Here is a 21,451-nt window from a genome sequence, read left to right as displayed (position 1 = left end):
TCCTCTTTTTTCTTCCTCTTCCTCCTCCTCCCTTTTTCTTTCTAGCTTTACTTTATTTCCTTTGTACTCTGTCTACTGTAATGCAGCCCATGCAGGCAGCATCTGGCTGCTGGTACCATGGGTCTCTGAAGAGCCTGCTCAGAGCTCTTTGCCCATCACTCATCCCTGCTTGGCTGTCTAGTTCAGACTCTCACTATCTGTCAATGCTTGGTTGCTTTTTCCTCCTTCTGTCTACAGTGTTGAAAGCCAGTCTCTTCCCCTCTGGTCTGAGCTTTAGATGATGAACAGCTAGAGGAGGAAGAAGAGGTGCTGGACATCCTGAGGTTTCCAGGCCATCTGGTTCAAAACCCACCTCAGCCGTTACCTTATCTTGATCCCTCTCTGATTGCTTCATATGAAGATGAAGACAATAATGAAGAAGACCAGGAAGGAGAAGAAGAGTCCCAACAGCTGACAGCCTTGCACACCTTGCACAGAGTGGGTGAGTGAAGGAATGATTTCATTGTTAATCTATCCTCATCATTAGATAACTCAGGCACATTGTCCAAGTAATTTCAAATGTTGAGAGAGGAGATCTAGCAGAAATATGGGACCAAAACCTTTACTATAAATTTATCATCTCTTGACTTCCATTTTTTATACAATAAAGGGATAATATGAAGGTATTTGTAGAAATGGGAGTATGGGGTGAAGAAGTATGTTGATGGTTCAGTGAGTAAGGGACTCGCTACTATGAATGACCTGAGTTCAATATCTAGGACCCACATGGTGGAAAAAGGTAACCCACTCCCAATAGTTATCTCCTCACCTCACCACATGTGCCATGGCATATGCATACATATATACACATGCACCTAAATAAATAAACAAATAAAAATAAAGCAAAACTAGCAGTAATATACTTGTATTATAATTAATTTATAAGACTATCTATAAATGCTTCTGCATAAAGGAAGAATATTTAAATGTTTCTTTATTAAATTTCTGCTGCTTTGGCTATTCAAAATCAGAATAAATGTAGTTGAGACCAACAAACATAGACCAGGTGAAATCGTTTGACCAAGGTTTGGAAAGAGAGAAATCTAGTTACATCTCTGCTGTCTTCTCTTCAATCATTTGCCAATCATGAGATGTGCCATGCAGTCCTACAGACAGCTGCTAAGAAAATGAGGTAGGTGCAGTGCTGAGCAGCGCAGTTGTGATGAACAAGCACAAAGTGGAAATCAACTCTGTACAGAGTAGCAAGGCCCCACATCTACCCATCTCCCCCACACCAAGATGAGGACAAAACATGAACCCATGTGTAAACAACTGAGTAAACGAATACCTCTATGCTTTCTCATAGCAGGATAATATCCATCAAGAAGAGAATGAAGAAGCAAATATATTGCATTTCAGTAAGAAATAGAATACTATACACACATAAAAGATATTTGTGCACACAGAGTGTAGAAGAATACTACAAACATTATGGTGACGAAACCTGTAGCTGTAAGGTTTCTCTGGTCTCACCCAGCCCCACGGTCCCACAGCTCCTTATAAAATAATCACTCAGAAGCTTAATATTATTTACAAACTGTATGGCCTATGGCAGGCCTCTTGCTAGCTAGCTCTTATATCTTAAATTAACCCATTTCTATTAATCTATGTTTTGCCACATGTTCCATGGCTTAACAGTGGTCTGCTGGCATGTTGTTCCAATGGGCAGCAGGCTGATGTTTCTCTTACCTCTGCCTTTCTTCCTTCTTGCCTACTGCTTAGATTTCCTGCCTGCCTGTAAGCTGCCTTGCCATAGGCCAATACAGCTTTATTTATCAACCAATCAGAGCAACACATATTCACAACATATAGAAAGACATCCCACAGCAGAAACATGACTACAAATGTGCTTACTTTACAATTCTATTTATGAAAAGTTCAGAAGAAATGTGTGGTGTCAGAAATTATGGTAGTGTTTTATTTATGAGACTAATAGCATTGACATTTTAGGTGACAGGTAATGTGCAATACCCCGATCTGGGTTTGTGGGCCTCTGGCAGGTGTATTTGAGATATGTGCACCTTTACACATGATAGTTAAGCTTCAATATGAATTTACTTTAAAATATATCCATAGAAAAGTCTAGAAAGGAAAGAATAACAATCCTGGACTATCTGTCCCTTCTGTGCTCTAGAATCAGGCATAGGCCTGGTTTATGTTTCTCCCCTATTGCCCTTTATGGAAGGGACAATAATCTAGTATTATAACTGACCAAAATAAAATCTACTCTGTGTTGCAAACTATCTCTTTGCTAAAGTCCTCTTCCAAATTTTCTTGGGAAAGATACCTGATCTGATTTCTTTGGGGAATTAAGAATTTTGCTTTATTTTTAGTTACATGTGTAGTTAGGAGCCAACTAAGTTGGTTTCCCATGACAGTCTGTTTAGATGGCACCTTTGGCCTGGACTGCAGCTTGAGCTGTGAGGATTGCATGAATGGAGGGAGGTGTCACGAAGGAAAAAGTGGGTGCTTCTGCCCAGAAGGCTGGACCGGCATTCTTTGCAATGAAAGCAACACCTTAAGAACTGGTGTGAACCAACAAGCTCCTTTGGGTGAGTTCTCCTCAAAAAAAGCACCCTACAATATACTGATTAACTGTCTACTGAGAGACAGCAATATATTTGTTGTAAATAATGAATGATGGTGAATGCTGGCATCTGTAAATTGAATATATGACAGAAAGGAAAGATTTCATATTCTCAGGGGAAGGTAATACTCCAAATCCTGCTAACCCACAAAGCAAATTAATAAACGTTCCTAATAAGGTCAGTCTGATAAAAACCCTGTGCTCAAATAAATCACCAGCACATGGCCAGCTATTCCCAATGGAAAAAGAAGGAAGGTTTGTGTTACAAAGTACAGTGAATTTGCTCAAAATTTTCAAAAATGAAATTGTTTAGCTGGGCTTGCTTCTGTTTTTTACCTCTCTTCCCCCTTTTGAAAATCATATTAACATAGCCAATGGTGATAGTTTCATCTTTTTATATAAATCTCTCAAGAGAAACTATCAAAAATTTAAATATGATACCATCCAAATATCATTTCATTTGTGTTTTAAATGAAGACAGCTTTTAGGAGTTAAAACTTCCATGTGATAAAATACATTGAGGGTTTTTTTTCCTCTTTTTAACTTTCTCATATACTTAAAAATATGTGTCTTCATGGTTATCTGGAAGATGGCTGAGCAGATTTTTCCTTTTAGCTCCATGCATGCATGCAAGGAAAAAAGAGCAGAGATATGTTCTACTGCATGTCACAGGCATAGGACCCAGGTCCCGACACAGTGACATCTTTTGGTTAGCATGACTCATTCAGGTGAGCAGGCTGTTCCCCATGAGTCCCTGTGATCATGTTCTCTGCTGCTCTGACCCTTTGAAGCAGCTCACTGTCTGTACGTAATATATACCTAGTCACTGGGAACCTTCCAGAATGAGGTTACTATAAAATCCTCTTATATTTTTTTAGTCTTTATCATAGTCTTTGCCAATTGGCTATTTGTAGGAAGTTAAATCACTGGCTACTTCATTTTCTGCATTTTCTTAGTTCTGTGGCTGTTGTTCCACTAGGAACTCTGAAGATCTATTTCTGCCTGTCATGTAAACCTTCACGTGATGGCCTCTGCAAGCCTTGGTCTTTCTAGTAGATGTGAAGCACTCTATCTTACTGTATTGACATTCTTTCTTGGAGAGTGTACTCCTTGGTCAGGTACAATTAAGTCTTATTTATTGTGAGTTACTCTACATGGGAGTGCCAACCACATCAGTACAGACAGAACAAATGTTGGTGGAGACTCTCAATTATATTGACCCATAAGATCACATACTCCATAATATAAAATGTATATAATGTCATCATATGACTATTACAATATAGAGATTTACCATACAAGCCCATTGATATTCCTGTGTGGTTTGAACACGTGGTCCTTGATGTGGTAGCATGGGAAATAAAACTAGATAATCCACTTCTGAAGCATCAGAGGAAAGCGTTGCTGATACGAATCTCACATTGAGAGATTAAAGTGAGCCAGGAAATATAGGGACAAAATGTCCATGTCTTCATACCTGGAAAACTTTGCAGATGCCCTGAGTATTCACAGAGCCTTTCAGAAAGCAGAGGCTAAGAAGGAAGACAGAACAATCCAAATCAACCCAAGGTTTCAACTGATTCCTTAATCAAAAGGGAGTGGGGATATTCTTTAAAATCCATATAGATTACTTATTTTAAAAATTATTGGCGTTTTAAATGCACCCCAGGAAATTAAAAATAAAATTGAGTAGAAATCAGAAAAATGGGGCTCCCAACTGAGATGACCCTAACCCTAACTCTAACCCTCCCCCACTTTGTAGATGACTATCTCAGTATCTTCTTTGGTCTACTATGAAAATATCTACTTAGACTTCTCAGGAACTTGTTCAGTTAAATCAACAAATGATTTAAGTATCAGTGTGTATTACTCAATTTTAATATCAGGGTTTTTCAGAACTGTTGGAGCCCACTAGGTTTCCTAGTGGCTGTACCCAGCAGGACTGCTTAAGAGGATGATTGGACCACAGGCCTGGGTGCCAGGTGTTTGTGAGCGTCTACAGTTGACTATAACTAGCAAGGGTCTTTTGCTCCACCCCTTGGCATTGTTATAAATAGCCCTTTGGAATAAAGCTCTGGGCCGGTGGATAAGGATCCAGGCCCACCTGAGGCTATCCTGTGTTTTCTCTTTGTTTCTCTCCCCTCTTCATTTCTACCTAAGTCTCTTATTCCTCATTCCTCAAGAGTCCCTAGGATAAATAAATGTGTGGGCTGGTCCCCTACACAGAACCACATCTCATTTAGAGAAATCAGTTGAAATGCTGAAATCAGTGAACATTGATTATCTAGGGGAAAGAGAAGAGTAACTCTCATAGGCATGGATTACTCCATGGACAGAAAGCTTGTGATGCCTTCCAAGTCCTCTGGCTCCAGATTAGGACATGCTCCTGCTAACAGTTTCTCCTCTAAGATCTTTATTCTACATTTTGCTAATAATTTATCTTAAAAATCCTTTATTTATTATATTCTACTTTGTGGGATGGGGCCAGAGAACCTGATTTATCAGCTATGTAAATAATATATCATAGCCCAGCTACTATGTAAGCCACTAAGGATTCTTTATCTTCATTTTTTAAAACTGTCCCTTCTATAGAATTTGGAAATTTTTTTCTCTTTTTTAACTTGTATTTCCCTCTTTCCCTCCTACTCACTCTTTTACGGCAGTCTATGGCTTGCAATTAAGAAAAAAAAAATGGGTAAGCCCAGTTGGTAATGCATTTACCTAACACTCACAAGGCTGTGAGTTCCAATACTAACATTGCATAAACCAAAAATTTTGGAGCATATCTGTAATCCCAGGATGTAAGAGGTAGAGGAAGGGGGATTAGAAGTTTAAAGTCATTGTGAGTTCAAGGGCAATCTTAAGTACATTAGACCTTGTCTCAATGAAAAAGAGAAGGAAGGAAGAGAAGGAGGGAAAGAAAGATCAATAAGCACATCAAGAAAATAAAAGAGGAATATGAAGCCAGTAGGAGGTGACATCCTAAATATAGCTTTAGAATAAAACTTATGGTAAAATATCCACAAAAATAGCTAATACAATTATCTCAAGAGTTATGTGTATCCACATTAAAGAGAGTCACAATTTCCTCAGCCTACATTTCTGGATAGTTGGTACTTCTGAAAAAATGAACACACCAGAGAATATTGTTATTTGCTTAATTTCATCAAAATCTGAGAATGTAAAACACCTTGGGAGCCCCCAAGAGAACTCTTAGCTGCATTCATTGATGGTTTTAAAATATGACATTTTTTCCCTCTGAGTTTTCTCCACATTTTTCAGAGTAAAAGATACAGTTTGTTTCTCATTAAAGTTGGTTACAGTTCTTCAGCAAATGTGTCTGGGTAGTGTTGAAACCAGAAGGGTTAGAGTTTAAGGAGTAAGGTCAGTTTTGCATTTGAACCTTGTTAGCGTCTCCTTAAGTCATTATTTTTCTAACCAGATGTATCCTCTGGAATTCCCCTGGGGTGATTAAATCATAGAAACTAGTACTAGACCAGAGTTTCACCCTGGGTCTGCAAGGTACTAAGAATTTTAATGACGTGGTAGCCATCCTAATAGAAAGACCACGTCTCCTCCGATCTCTCCTTCTGGCTTCCATTGTGATGGGCAGGGTGTTCTTTTACACACTCACCTTTCTTAATTTACTCACAGCTTGTTCTGAGGATGCCAAAAGAAGGGAGTGCAGGGGCATCTGCAATTGTCAGAACGGAGGCACCTGTGACCCTCAGACTGGACAGTGCCAATGCCCCCCAGGGGTCTATGGGAAAATTTGTGAAGAAGGTAAGAATGCCCGGTCAGTAAGATGAGCCACTGTTAATTTGGGCATGGGGGTGGGGTAGGGGTTTGACAGAAATGAAGACTTCAAAGACTGTGTCTATATGGACAAGAATATAGTTGCTTTGGCCATGGCAAGCATAACAGAACAAAATCAGAGACCATTAATGTGGTTGTTTGAAAGAGAATGAACCTCATAGGCTTAGGTATTCAAATGCTTGCTCCCTAGTTGATGAACTATTTAGGAAGGAGTAGAAGGTGTGACTTGTTGGAGGAGATATGTCACTGGGGGTGGGTTTTGAGGTTTCAAAAGTCCATGCTAGGTCCAGTATCACTCTCTCTCTCTGCCTTCATCTAGAGGATAAGATGTAAGCTTTCAGTTACTGCTACAGCACCTTGTCTGCTGACTATCACCCTACTCCCCTCCATGATGATCATGAACTTAACCTCTGAAACTGTAAGCAAGCCCCCAGTTAAATGTCTTTTTTTATAAGTTGCTATGGTCATGGTGTCTCTTCATAGCAATAGAACAGTAACAAAGATACTTGGGTAGCTGTGGTGCAAGCCAGGATAAAGCCTGATATGAGAAAAGAATTTTGTTTTCTTCTCAAGAAAAAGTTGGGTTTGTGGATGTAGATCCAGAAGAAGGACCTGGGAAGAGCTTATTCTTTCTGAGAAAAAAAAAAGAGAAGAGTAAGGCCCATGTGGCAAAAGTAGGAGGGAGATGAAATCAGAGAGCAAGAGAGGGGAAGAGAGAATGGGAGAAGAGAAATTACGGTTCACAAAATGCCAGCGATAACCGTGCCTAGATTCTTCATAGGAACCAATGTAAAGGCCACATTTCCTCCACTGGTTTGACAGAGCTCAGTTGCTGAAGGCAGAAAGGTAATTAACATGGTATTACCCAGAGTTTGCTAGAATCCATTGGGAAGTTCATTAGGTTCCCACAGTCCATGGGAACATGGAAATCAAATTTGCTTTCCATTCTGGAGTATAGGAAGGCTCCTGATAGCCATCCAAATTCTTATCACCCTGAGAAATATTTGTTTATCTTTTAAAAAATACACTAAATGGTTGCAATGAGGTCTACCAGGAATGACAACCCCGGTACAGAAGAAAAAAACAAAACAAAACAAACAAACAAACCACACACACACACAAAAAAACCCTGGTCTTGCCCTATGAAAGTTGTGACCTGGTTTGACAAACATAGATTATAAAGGTTAATAGGTATTGCAAATTAAATACTGATGCATGGTTGGAAGTAAGACCATAGTAAGATTCAGATTTTGACTGAGAGAGACTTACAGAGAAGTCAACAAGAGAGATGAGGTGAAGCTGCATGAGGAAAGGGCATTCCTGAGCAAGGTGGGAAGGTATTTGGTGTGTTAAGGACCTCGGAGATAGCAGCAAAGACATGTGCAGAGCTAGTGGTGCAGCAGGAATTCTGCTGGTGTAGTGGCTGCAGTATAGTATAACTGTAATTAATGAGGCAATTGCACATAATTTATCGGGTAATCAAGGAGGTTTATTTCTGGGGTAACTTACAGCCAATAGGGGTTGGTTACAGGATCGGGAGAGATGAAGTACCATCTAGCAGAGAACTCTGGCTTGGTCTCCTATCCAGCTTCCAGAACCACAAGGTATTCAGAAGGGCTCAGCACATACACACCTCGAGTCTTAAGGGGCTCCCTCTCAGTCATGCTCCAGGGGTAGGTCATAGGCAGGTGTGGTAGTTATCTGCTGTCACTCTAGGGGCAGTGTTTCAAGGTCAAAGCTGAAACAGCTACCCACTACATCTCCCCCTTTTGTCTAAATAAGACAATTCTAACCTAATAAAAAATTATTTACAATAGGGATGATTACCAAATATTGTCCCGGAGGAATAAGGGATAATGACCTAGACAAGATGAAACTATACCAACAAGAACAGCACCAAACAAGAAACACATACTGAAATCCAGAGGAGTCTGGAACATAGGTAAATGGCACATTACAGAAATCCTTCCAAAAGATGTCCTACCTTGAAGAACCTGAATCTAATACTTAATAAGTTCTAGCTAAGATACAAGAAGATTGTAATTATAACTGTTAGTCTCCAATCCCATCAAAGACCCAAGAAGGAATATAATAATACCTGAAAAACAGGAGAAGGACACAAGCAACTTTCGGGAGTCTTGCAAGAGTAGACAGAGACAGCTGGCAGCCTGGACAGTCACCTAGATGTTCTCAGTATCATTGTTGCATTCAAATTGGATACAGACCTAGAGTATCTGTTGAACCATTCTCAGAAGCAGGTTTTTTGAAAGACTATCCTACACTGTCTTGGCAGAGTTCAAGAGTCACTTTTCCTTGTGTCTTGCTTGTACCAAAGGGACAGTATTTGTACTGTCAAAAGTTGAGGCAAGGGCATTTCTTTGCCCAATAGGCCATTTTGTGTGTGTGTGTGTGTGTGTGTGTGTGTGTGTGTGTGTGTGTGTATGCCAAGAAGAAGACAAACTTCCGAATGGAAATGTCTCAGAAGCCCAACATTCTCTCAGGAACAATCGTGTCTCACTTCAACAGAATTCCAAGTTATCAAAATATTAAAATGCTATATTCTCTAGGTCTATGAAGTGTTTGAAGACTACTTATCCATCTGACATATGTTCTGTAAGTCTGAAGAACCTAAATAACCTAGCTATATAAATGAGTGACTATAGCTCAGTAAGTTTTCTCTACTAAAATAACTTAAGGACTAAGGCTAATAACACGATAAACAGTCTGTAAGCAGATGTATCATATAAGGACAATGACCTAAGGATTGTAACAATACACAAAATAGCTTAAACAGAGGTAGGCATGTATATATAGTATAATATGCAATATGACAATAATCCTAAACATATATCAACATACAAAATATCCTAAACAGAGGCAGAACATACATACAGTATGACAAATATAATTTTATATCTGTATCAAGATACAAAATATTTCAAACAGGAGTAGAAATATATGTACATTACAACAAATATAGTTCTGTATTTGTATCAATATATAATTTATCTTAAATAGGAATATAAAAATAGTTTGCATTTGTATCAATATACAATAATCTCTATCAGTTCAAATTATCTAAGACTGATATTTTACTAAATTAGTTGACTAGTAAATACAATAATCTACATTAATATCATATACCTATCCATTCTCCTTTTTCTTTTCTAAAAAAGAATACTGAGTCTGAATTTTATGGTTCAACCTCCAATGCTACAACCATCCATCTATAACCCTGAGAAAAATGAAACATTTGGGAGAGGGGTGTCATTCTCTTATAGTTACTTCTTGCTGTTTAGGAGGCAATGGTATCTCTGTGGGGTGCTGTAAGAGAGCTTAGATTGTTAGGTCTCAATAGAGCTATCCATAAAGTATGCAACTAGTCTCAGAAATGGATAAGATTGTCTGATTTTCTGGCTAAAAGTGTAGTGTGATGGACCATCTCATTTTGGAACTGTCCTGAAGAGTTTTCAGTCTGAAGCTGATCATGAGTAATGTTCTTAGGTACCATGGCATCATTCTGGACTGGGTAGAGTTGTTGTTGTGGGGCCCCATCTTCCTTCTGGAGACTTCAGAAATTGATATTGGAGAATACTTATTTTTTACTGTGGAAAACTTGAGCATTATTAATATCAAAGTGGAAAGTTGGGTTTTAAAGATAACATGACACATAAAAAGGTATTCTGAGAAATCAAGAATAAGCATGGAGAGAAATAGAATCTTGGTGACAATGGTCCCTTTTTATTGATTTCCTTCTGTTCCACACCAGACAGCTCTTCTGATATGAGACAGAATGTCTTAAATTTTTTCTTTTAGCAATATTCTTGGGTTTAGAGAAGGAGGAAGCCGACTTCCAAATCCAAAGCCAGCTTGATATATAAATTGAATTGGAACCATAACTTTTCTAGAGTTAAAGAGATACAGATGTTAGGCAGTAAATTTTACCCTATGTTGATTGGTACCAATAGATTCTTATCTTCTGTTGTAGATATTTGGATATCCAAGGCCTTCTGTTTTCTGGAAGATGAGTATTTCTATTATCCTATAAAGACAAAAAACAAAACCCTGCCCCAACCCTTGTTTGTTAAGTTTTTCTTACAACTTGCAGAGATGTCACATCTCTGGATGAACTTTTACTTCTCCTCATCTAGGGGTTTCTCTTGTTCAAATCGAATTTTTATTAATTATTGGTATCCATAGCTTTTCTTCTCCTGTGGAAACAAAAGAAAAGCCCTTCCCCAATGTAGGATGTATCCTGGTTTCCATTCTGAGGTCAACGCATTTTTAAAATAAACCAGTTGGTTTAGCTCAGAAGTTTTGTCTGTTGTCCAATGTCTCTCCGCAGCTGTTTTTGCTTTCTCATCAGCATTGAGAAAATGCAAGGTTAATAAAGTACTATGCAATCTATTTCTAGGAGTCATTGTTACCTGTTGCTGTTTATTTAGCATCTCCTTTAAAGTTCGAGTTGATCTTTCTATGACTGCTTGGCCTGTGGGATTGTGTGGTATACCTGTAACATGCTTTATATTGTAATAGGCAAAAAAAAAAACCAGAAAAAAAAAAGTGTCTCATTTTACTGGAGACATATGCTGGGGCATTATCTGTCAGGTATTCCCATGATGGCCATAACTTCTAATAGGTAACAGAATCAGCCTTTTCAGAACTCATAGGAGTTGCCCACTGAAATTCTGAGTAGGTGTCAATAGTATGGTGTACATACTTTAATCTTCCAAATTCTGCTAAATGAAACGCATCCATCTGTCAAATTTCATTTCTTTGTATACCTTTTGGATTGCTTCCTGCAGGTAATGGAGTTTGGTTATAGAAGGAACAAGTAGGACATTTTTTTACAGTTTCCTTGGCTTGTTGCCAAGTGATAGAGAAATCCTTCTTCAAATTTTTGCTATTTACATGGTGTTTCTTATGAAATTCTGAGACTTCCAGCATGTTACCTATTAGTAACTGAACAATTTCATTGTTACCTTGTGCTAGAGGTCCTGGCAGACCCATATGGGATCGAATGTGAGTTAGATAAGGGATACTTCCTAGTCCTGATTATTTTTTGTAACTGAATAAATAACAGGGTTAATTCTGACTCATCAGGGATAAATTCTTCAGTCTTAATATGTAATGCCACTCTTTCAGCATACTGGGAATCAGTAACTATGTTAAGAGGTTCCAAAAAATCCATTAATACCAACAGAATAGCATACAATTCCAATTTTGAACTGAATTATAAGGACTTTGAATGACTTTCCTTAAATTTTCTTATTTGCAACCTGCTTTTCCTTGATTATTTGCATCTGTATAAAATATACAGGCTCCAGATATGGGTTTTTCTCTTACAATGCAAGGGAAGGTAGAATCCAATCAGCTCTCTTTATGATTTGAATTCTATCACTTTTGGGATATTTGCTATTAATCTCTCCCCAAAAATTACTACAAGCTCTTTGCCAAGGTTCACTTTCTGCCTATAATTTGTCAATGTCATCCTTAGTTAAAAATACTACAATTTCTGCTGAGTCTGTTCTTGCTAATTGACAAACTTTCAATTTTTCTTTTAAAATCAAGTCAGAGATCTTTTTCACATAAGTTTTTAATTTTTTACTCTGTTTATTTGGTATAAATATCCATTCCAATATAATATCTTCCCTCTGCATTAAAATTCCTGTAGGAGAATGCTTAGAGGGTAAAATAACCAAAATGCAATCAAGCTTTGGATCCAAACGATCCACATGTGCATCCTGTATTTTCTTTTCCACTAAAGCCAGTTCTCTCTCAGCTTCAGTTGATAATTCTCTTGGACTATTTAAGTCCTTGTCACCTTCTAAGGTTTTGAACAAATTACTCAGTTCATCATTTTTTACCCCACCAACAGTTCATGGGAACTGTTGTAGGTGGGAAATGTCTCCGAATGAGCTTTGAAAGTCATTAAGAGTCCATAATTGATCACTCCTAATTTGCTCCTTTTGGGGTCTATTTTTCTGTAGACCTATCTTATATCCTAAATAATTGATAAAATCTCTTCTATGTATCTTTTCAGGAGCAATTTGTAATCCCCAATGAGGCAAAATTTTCTTTACTTCTTCAAACATTTTTTTCTAAGCTATCTGTGTTTGAATCAGCTAGTAAAATATCATCCATGTAATTATAGATTCAGGAAATTGTTTACATATTACTTCCAATGGCTGTTGTACAAAATATTGGCACAGGGTTGGGTGATTTAACATTCCCTGTGGGAGAACCCTCCATTGGTATCTCTTAACCGGCTAAGAATTATTATAAGTAGGCACAGTGAAGGCAAATCTTTCTCTGGCTTTTTCTTGTAAGGATATTGAGAAGAAGCAGTCTTTTAGATCAACAACTATAAGAGGCTATCCTTTAGTTAGCAAAGTAGGCAAAGGAATTCTAGATTGTAGAGAGCCCATTAGCTGAATTACCTTCTTAATTGTTCTTAGGTCTTTTACCATTCTCCATTTACCAGATTTTTCTTTTTAATAACAAAAACAGAAGAATTCCAATGGCTGGTAGATTCTTCAATGTGTTGAGCATTTAACTGCTCTTGACCCAGCTGTTCTAAAGCTTGTAGCTTCTATTTTGTCAAAGGCCATTGTCCAACCCAGACAGGTTTTTCAGTTAGTCATTTTAAAGGTAGGGCTGTTGGCACTTCTGAGAGTTCAACAGCAGTTGTGCTCCGTTTTGTACTACCCACTGCAGTATAGTATAGAGCTTTTAGTTTGTAGCACTGACAAGTCACAGCAGGATTTCAAGCAGAGGATGCAGACTCATGCGTGTGCATCTGCAAAAACACCAAAACAAAACACTCGTTCCTCTCCATGTAACCAGAATGACAACATTGTCCCTGTGTGCGTGCATGCCTGTGTGTGTGTGTGTGTGTGTGTGTGTGTGTGTGTGTGTGTGTGTGTGTATGTGTGTGTGTGTATTGCAGGTACACATTGTGCAGGTATGTGTGGACACCAGAAGTCAACCTCCAGTGTCATTCCTCAGGATGCTATGCACCTTGGTTTGTTTAGATGGGGTCTTGGTGTTTGTTTTGGTCTGTTTTTTAGAAAGGGTTTCACTATGTAGACTTGGCTAGAATTCATTACGTAGACCAGGCTGGGTCAAACATCCAAAGATCTGCTTCTGGTCGGTGAACTCAAGTTCTCTCATTTATACCACAAGCACTTTACCAGTTGAGTTATTGTCTCACACTTGGACTTCCTTAAGCTGTGTGTGTGTGTGTGTGTGTGTGTTTGTATATATATTATATATTATTATATAATATATTATATAATTATATTAATATAACTATCTTATATTAATAACTAAAAGCCAGAGATGGTGGATGACTAAAACAAAAGTGTCTTTCAGACAAGCAAGGCAACTGTGCATATGAACTCACAGAAATTGAGACAGCATGTACTTGACCTGCATAAGCTCTGATAATCCCAGCATGGAAAGAGGTGGTCATGAAGCCCCACCCCTAGCTAAGGAGCTTTAGGCAATTGATAACTTCTGGGATAATCCTTGTTCTTTAAAAGTGTGGCCCCTAGTAGGTCTACCACAATTCAGCAGAAGATCCCATATCTAAGAATCCATGAGTATCACAAATTAGACTTGATGTGTTTAAAAGAAAGGCAAGAAGATACCAAGTTGCATATATAAGGGAGGTATGGTGATTTGAGAAGAGTAGCAAGAGAAGGTGTGAATATAATCAAAATACATTGTAAGAAATTTTCAAAGTACTATTAAAAAGATTTATTTTTAAAGTTTCATATATTTATACAATGCATATTGATCGTATCTACCTTCTACTTCACTCCAACTCTCTCTGGTACATCTCACCCTCCATTCCTCCCAAGCTTCATGTCTTCCTATGGATACATGTAGTGCTGCCCATATGTGCATGTGGTCCTCTGCTGGGACGTGAACAACCTACCATTGGCTAGCTCCCTAAAGAGGAGTGACTTTCCTTCCCCAAACCCATCAACTGCCTATAACTTTTCAGATGGGGTGGATTCTCAGATTTTGTATTTTATAAACAAAGGTTGTAGCAATTTCTGCATGTGAGCTAATATTTACTTCTTTTCTGTACCCTGCAGGATGCCTGAAAGGGTTCTTTGGAAAGAACTGCAAAAGAAAATGTCACTGTGCCCACAATGACCATTGCCACAGGATATATGGTGCCTGCATATGTGACCTAGGGCGCTACGGAAGATTCTGTCATCTCAGTAAGTCACAGCCCACAGCCGTGATTTCTCCCTGTGTGAAGGACAGTGGCTTAGGATAGTGCAGGGCTAGAAACAGAGTATCATTTCTGTTATTGGCCCTGAGTTGTAGCAATATGAAATAATAACCTTTGAATATTTTATCTGATAGTATCAGATGTTTGAGCACAAAAATTGAATCAATAAATCTGGTCAAAAAGTTTGGGAAGATCATTTTTCAGCAACAAATATTGACATTATTAGGATTTGAATAACAGGCTCACATATTTAAATTCACTTGCAACTGTAAGGAGTAAAGACTTAAGAGAAACCTAGCAAACAAGTGGTGGTGATGGTGATGGTGGTGGTGGTAGTAACTGTGGTGATGGAGGGGATGGTGGTGGTGGTGGTTGTAGAAGTGGTGGTGGTGATAATGGTGATGGTGGTGGTAATAATGGTTAACATTTTGAATGACACAATCTTTAGGAAGTGTGCACACATCCTAGTTCTTCTAGGTTTACTTATGAATGTCATTTGACTAGTCCCTAGGACCTCAAGTCCTACAATTTATCAATGTTTTTCTAGCCACACCAAGTGCCACAAACTGAGTACCTGAAAACATAAACCCATTGTCTGATGTTTCTGGAAGCTGGGAGCCCAGTTTGAAGGTGTCAGTGGTTTTCTGGTCCCTCTGATGATGTTCAGGCCTCTTCCTGCCATAGGAAATTTCTTCTATCATCATACAGCCCTTCATTGGTGCTTTCACAACATGCAGGTCTCTGTACAAATCCCTCCATCTGTAAGCTCATTATGTGTATTGAATTAGAAACGTACATATCCCAATACAGCCTCATCTTAACACATTATAGCCTTGATGTACTCTAAGTAAAGTCATAATTTTAGGTCCTGAGAATCAGGACTTCAAAATACAACTGTTGGATATTCTATCTCCATGCCTGATACTTGATTGCCCACAGAGATCTGTTCCGCTTTTTCTTTTTATCCAAACTTGTTTCCAAGCAAATATTCTGGAATAAACAGAATAGCCTAGAACAAGATAGACCCTAGTCTTGGAGAGTCTGATGTAGCAGGAGTCTTAAAAGTTCTTACTAATAAAATCAAACCTGGAGCCAGGTATTGGGGTGAACACTGGATGATCAGAGAAACAGAATGAGCCACAGCTAACCTCACCTGCCAACTTCTCAGCTGATCTTGTTTCCTCAGACTGGAGGCCTCTGAGTCCTCATCCAGAATGGGTCTCAGCTAAACTGCTGCTAGAAGCCTGAAAGCTTAACCAGCCAAATGCTTAACCAGGCCAAATGCTTCTAGTTCCTGGTCTTCACGCCTTATATATCTTTCTGCCTTCTACCATCACTCCCTGGGATTAAAGGCGTGTGTCACCATGCCTGGCTGTTTCCAATGTGGCCTTGAACTCACAGAGATCCCAGATGGATTTCTGCCTCTGGAATGCTAGGATTAAAGGCATGAGTGCCAACATTTTCTATCCTAAGTATCTAGTGGCTTTTCTGTTCTCTGACCCCAGATAAGTTTATTAGGGTACACAATATTTTGGGGAACACAATACCACCACAGTCTGATGCTCTCTATGGAACATGGAGGTCATGAAAACGATCACTTGTTATCAGAACTGGAGCCGTTATTGAAGAGTCCACATGGCTCTCTTGATTGTCTGACTTTAAAGATTATTCACACTGTCCCTGGCAACCAGAACTGGGGTTTGCTTTGAGCCATCATAACCACCACATAGAATGAACTCTACTAATGTCACTTCCGGTCCCCCAGGGAAGCAACACAACTCAATGTATTTTCTGCAGGCATCATGCCACAGCAAAGACCTTCAGGGCACACCAAACAATTACTTTGAGCCCAGGAGCACCTTAAAGCACATTTCATTTGAGAAGTCTCTGGAGGATTGATAACTGGGAAACAAGAGATATGTTTTGGAAAGGGAAGTGAGCTGTTCTAAGAACTCAGCTGAGAGAGTGGGAAAGAGGAAAAGAGAGAAAGCATGAACTGTGGTATGCTATCCTAAACACAAGGGCAGGAGGTTTGCAAGTTAGAATTTCAGCCCTGATTGCATCATGTCTAAAACTCAATGGCCTGGGGAAAATAAAGAAGACAGGACAAGCAGTACTTGCCACAGAAGTGGTCAAGATAATATCACTGTCACAATGGAAGCTTTGTGTAATCTGTGCGATGTAAAATTATTTCTGATTACCATATAATGAGAGGGAGTAAGGACAATGGCCAACCTTCACATAAGTGCTTGTCCATCATCTCCAAGCTGCAGCAGGATGATGAGGGGCCTGGCAGCCAAAGCAGTCCTTGGAGAATATTAAGTCCAGGCAGCAATAGAGCACATTTGAGAAGCAATCTCTCTCCCAGCGTCACTGCAGCCTTTTAAGTAATTCAGTCTTCACTGTTCATGTCCAGTTGCCAAAAAGCAAATGAATTGCCTGATTTGAAAGACATTTGTTGCCTCATTTTTCTTTGGCAGTCACGATGATCCCGTTATTCTACTTATAATCAGGCCCCAAAGAATGTCATGCTTATGCACTAACACTTTCAAATAAACAAAGCATGGTTTTCAGGTGACCAGTCTGCTTCACTCTGCTTGCAGGTTGTCCCAGGGGGACGTATGGAGCTGGCTGTTCTTTGGAATGTCAGTGTGTGGAGGAGAACACCCTGGAATGCAGTGCCAAAAATGGTAGTTGCACCTGCAAATCTGGTTACCAAGGCAACAGATGCCAGGAAGGTACAATCTGATGATGAATTTTTGTACTTCTCTGATAATAAATGATCAGCCTTTGTTCAGTGTTGGTCATTAATTAGATAATCTGCACCAGTTTCCTCCGAGATGGGAATGCTTTATTGATCCCCTGTTGTGGGTGAGGAAACTGAGAGAAGGGGGGCAATACAATTATTTAACTGTGTCTTCTTGGCCACTGCTCTTAACGGTCCCCATTCTAGCCAGAGCGAAGGAAAAAATGATCACACAGCTTAAAATATACCTAAAAACAATTGAAGATAGATAATATAGAGTCATCAACCAAGGACCTGCTGTCTTCCAGAATGAAAGACCATACCCTTTCATCTAAAAATCCATCATCCAAATAAATTTATTAACAGTTCCTTAACCATGGAGAGTTTAAATGTGGGTACCAGTACTGTCATTTCTCAACTATATAGATGTCACATAACTATTAGAGAAATCTTTAAACAGCAAGCTATGATTCCAATCATAAATAGTGCGTAGATATGGTGTGGTTGCATGTAAACACTGGGAAAATGGTGTTCCAGTGTGTCAGTAATGACATCCCTGGCTTGTAGACTCTCTGGGATGATGCTCATGTTTTGGTGTCTGGTCATTTTGTCACTGAACCCCATTCATGCCACTTCTTATGGATGCAGTTTGCAGCTTTCCTTGGAATTCTTTTTGTTGCCCTATACTACTTCTTATCTTCTGATCTACCACATTCACCCATTCCTCTTGTATTTAATATTGACTGATCATTCTCTGGCTAGAGTCTGGGTTTCATGTGGGCTATCTATGTTTTGTTTCCTCATATTTTCTCTCGCTCCTGCAATAAAGACCCTAGTCAGTAAATCTTTTCTTAAGTCAACACAAGTGTATGGGGATTCATGTTTATTGTCTACGTATTTTTATTAAGTAGTAGGTATTCTGTTTTAGGAAAAAAATTGTCACACCTGCTTTGCTCTTTCATAAAAACTGCACACATGACAAACAAAATGATCAGGACTAATGTAAGTCGTCACATCATTTGCAACCAGAAGAAGATACTGGGTTTGGATGGAAGACACCATAGTGTTGAGTCCACTCACAGAAGCCGGGGAATTGACACTTGTCTTAGAATCCCTTATGCACTGGTTTAGGAAAGTCTGTTCATCCTGTCCTGTGACTATAAACTTGTACCATGTGAGCAAGCCCAGCAGGCTGTTTCAGTGGCTGGATTGTGACTGCCTAAGTAGTGAGGAAAAGAATTTGAGGAAACACAACTCCAATCTCAAGCAAATGTGTTTACTATGACACAAGGGTGGGTCTCATGTCACTCTCTCAATCTCCGCCCTGATTTTAAGCCCTGTGTTAGCTTTCTGTTCGTGTCCTCACAGAGGTGTCGTGTTCTGGAAGTCAACGCACAAGGATATAATACCATGTACACACACCTGGGTAAATTTAATTTATTCTGACAACATTTCCTTAAAGCAGCTGCTGAGTATACTTTATTGGAAAAGGCTTCTGAGATTCCCACTGTGAAAGAAAATGAGTTGAAAGTGTATGTAAATAAGCAAAATAGAGAGGTCACTATAATCTCTAGAAAACATATTATTTTTCAATCAGATAACTTTGTCCAATTCTGCTAGTTTTGTCTAACCACAAAATGAAATTATGAATAAGACTGGAGCATGTGAATGGGCTCACCATGATTGGCAGCTGAAATTAAGGCAAAAAGAGCTCTTTAAGAGTTGTGCAAGATGGAAATCAGGCCTGTTGTTTTTCTCTGTGTGTCTAAAGCACTGGAGTAGTCCAGGGCCAGACACATCTTCAAGATTCTTACCTCCGGGCCTGTGTCTGAATTAAACATGAATAGTCAATTAAGGATTGTTTCAGTGGTACTGGGGAACAGAGCCCTGAACAGTTAACACCAACCTCATTAGTTTATCAGCAATGGCTTCTACAAACAGAAAAGCCACTTTCCTCCATTAACCTGTGATATAGAAGAGAAAACCACTTAAAACCTGTCTGTGTATCCCGGGTAAAAGTTTGTGTCCTGAATATTGCACACCCCAGCTACAGGCAGATTTCTCAATGAGGAGGACCTAGTGGTCCAGTGACCTCCATTAACACATTTTAGGAAGTCTGTGCAACTCCCATGCCACTACAAAAAAAATCAAATCTTGATTCAAATAGTTATGCGGCAGGCAGACTTGAAATTCAGAACCACTGTGGGTCTCCTAGAGCACAATACATGACTTGAGTGGCTCTTAATGGTCTAGCATCATGGAGTAATGTGAGCACTGGATTCCAAAACTGAAAGATGGAGGATTAAATTTCAGTTTTGCTGCTTACAGCTCGATGACACCAGATACACCACATCACCTCTATAATCCTCATTTAATATAGGATAAAGGTGTGATTGCTGTTTTTTTTTAAATGGAAATATGATCTAATTATATAAGGATATGGCTGCAGATCTTGTATAGACACCTCAGAGAATGTGGTAATTCTGCTATCAGAGACTCTGCCCAGCACAAAAGATACATCACAGTTGGGCATAGTGCATTGTAATTTCTACCACTGTCAAGTGTTTAAGGAAGTTTCACTGTTTTCTCTGTGTTCAGAGGATTATTTCTCCCAGGTTTTACTTGCAGGGGGTTGGATAATGGATCATATGTTGTCTATAAAGGTCCCATGTGCCAGTAGTATCTAGTGCTTGTCTTTTCCATCAATGGTTCAAAGGACATGCAACAGGACAGCACCCAGTTTCTCTTTAGCCACCTTAGACACTGTACATGCTCATAAAAGAATACAAACGGCAAGGTTCTGCCTTGACTAGGCTTAGAGAAGGAAGCAGTGATGAGGAAAGCAGACACGAAGCTCGCGTTTGGAGACAGCTTTTTACAAATTACGCCTCTGTTTCATGTTTGTTCTGTACAATTGCTTCCAAAGATGTATCAAAATGGCTTCCATTGCTACTGCCTGAAAAAAATACAACACACACACACACACACACACACACACACACACACACACACACACACACACACGTTTTCAGCAAAAGAAAAATAGAAAAGAAAAGATAAAAGGCAACTACTATATCTGTGTTTCCAAAGTGACAGACACATCATTGTGTTGATTTCTTCAGGGAATACTTTTGGAGGTGCTATAAATCTTCAAAGGCTAGTGAACATTTTTTTTTCTTTGCAAACCACAACACACACACACACACACACACACACACACACACACACACACACACACACACACACACATTTGCCAACCCACATAGGCAACAGGGAGAGTGGAATCTGGAGCCATCTTTCATTTTGTTTTTATTGTATAAGCCTGCCCTGATGGCCTCTGGGGACCGGAATGCCAGTTTTCCTGTGGACTCTGTGAAAATGGAGGTCATTGCAATGGAAACTCTGGAAACTATGACTGTGCTCCTGGTTACACAGGAAAATCCTGTGCCATGTGTAAGTAATAAACCCAGACAGGATGAAGAATAAAGTCAACAAATTGTTAGCTATATAAATGCTCTGTTTCCTGAGCTGCTGCTCAATATACTGGCTACAGGCTACCTGACTAATGGTTGTTGAAACAGGATTCCAGTATTTGGTAGCTTTAAAGGATCATCTATTGCTTTTCTTAATTCTGTGGGCTGACAGGGCTACTCTGGGTCACTGATGTCACTCAGAAAGCTCTTTCAACAGAGATGTCATTTGGTAACAGATTGGGCTTGATTGAACATCTCTGCTTTCAAACCTATCTGTTCCTATATGGCACACCTCAAGGTTTGCCCCAGCTCCAAGGCGCAGCAGTGTCAGGATGGCATTCCAAGAAGTCTCCAAAATCAGCAGGAGTGGACCAAAGCCTCGTCTCAGAAGACACAGCATCACTCCTCCCTCTTTCTGTTGGTTATGACACATCCCAAGGCAAGGCAGATTTGGTGAGGAAGACAAAGAGAGTCTACTCTCTGGAAGAGTAGCGAAACTTCCTTGCCAAAGACCTGCAAGTCAGGAGATGCAGTTGCTGCCA

General features: G+C 39.3%; 1 protein-coding gene across 13 annotated transcripts in view; it reads left to right on the top strand.

The window, feature by feature from the left end:
* Positions 1–21,451, top strand: part of LOC128106497 (EGF-like and EMI domain-containing protein 1) — a 719,003-nt gene that overhangs the window by 612,962 nt on the left and 84,590 nt on the right. For all 13 annotated transcript variants that reach the window (XR_008216732.1, XR_008216730.1, XR_008216731.1 and 10 more), the window contains 5 exons: positions 278–481; positions 2,418–2,591; positions 6,281–6,409; positions 14,548–14,676; positions 17,294–17,428. Coding sequence is in view for 10 of the 13 variants with exons in the window: in XM_052732015.1 (XP_052587975.1) it covers positions 278–481; positions 2,418–2,591; positions 6,281–6,409; positions 14,548–14,676; positions 17,294–17,428 (771 nt within the window). In the remaining 3 variants the exon portion in view is untranslated. The remainder of the gene's footprint in view (positions 1–277; positions 482–2,417; positions 2,592–6,280; positions 6,410–14,547; positions 14,677–17,293; positions 17,429–21,451) is intronic.

This window comes from Peromyscus californicus, unplaced genomic scaffold, assembly GCF_007827085.1.
Source record: "Peromyscus californicus insignis strain IS unplaced genomic scaffold, ASM782708v3 Scaffold_9__1_contigs__length_137607984, whole genome shotgun sequence".
Classification (NCBI taxonomy): Eukaryota; Metazoa; Chordata; class Mammalia; order Rodentia; family Cricetidae; genus Peromyscus; species Peromyscus californicus.
The sequence above is the reverse complement of the archived record's forward strand: the minus strand, read 5'-3'. Positions and strand labels throughout refer to the sequence as shown.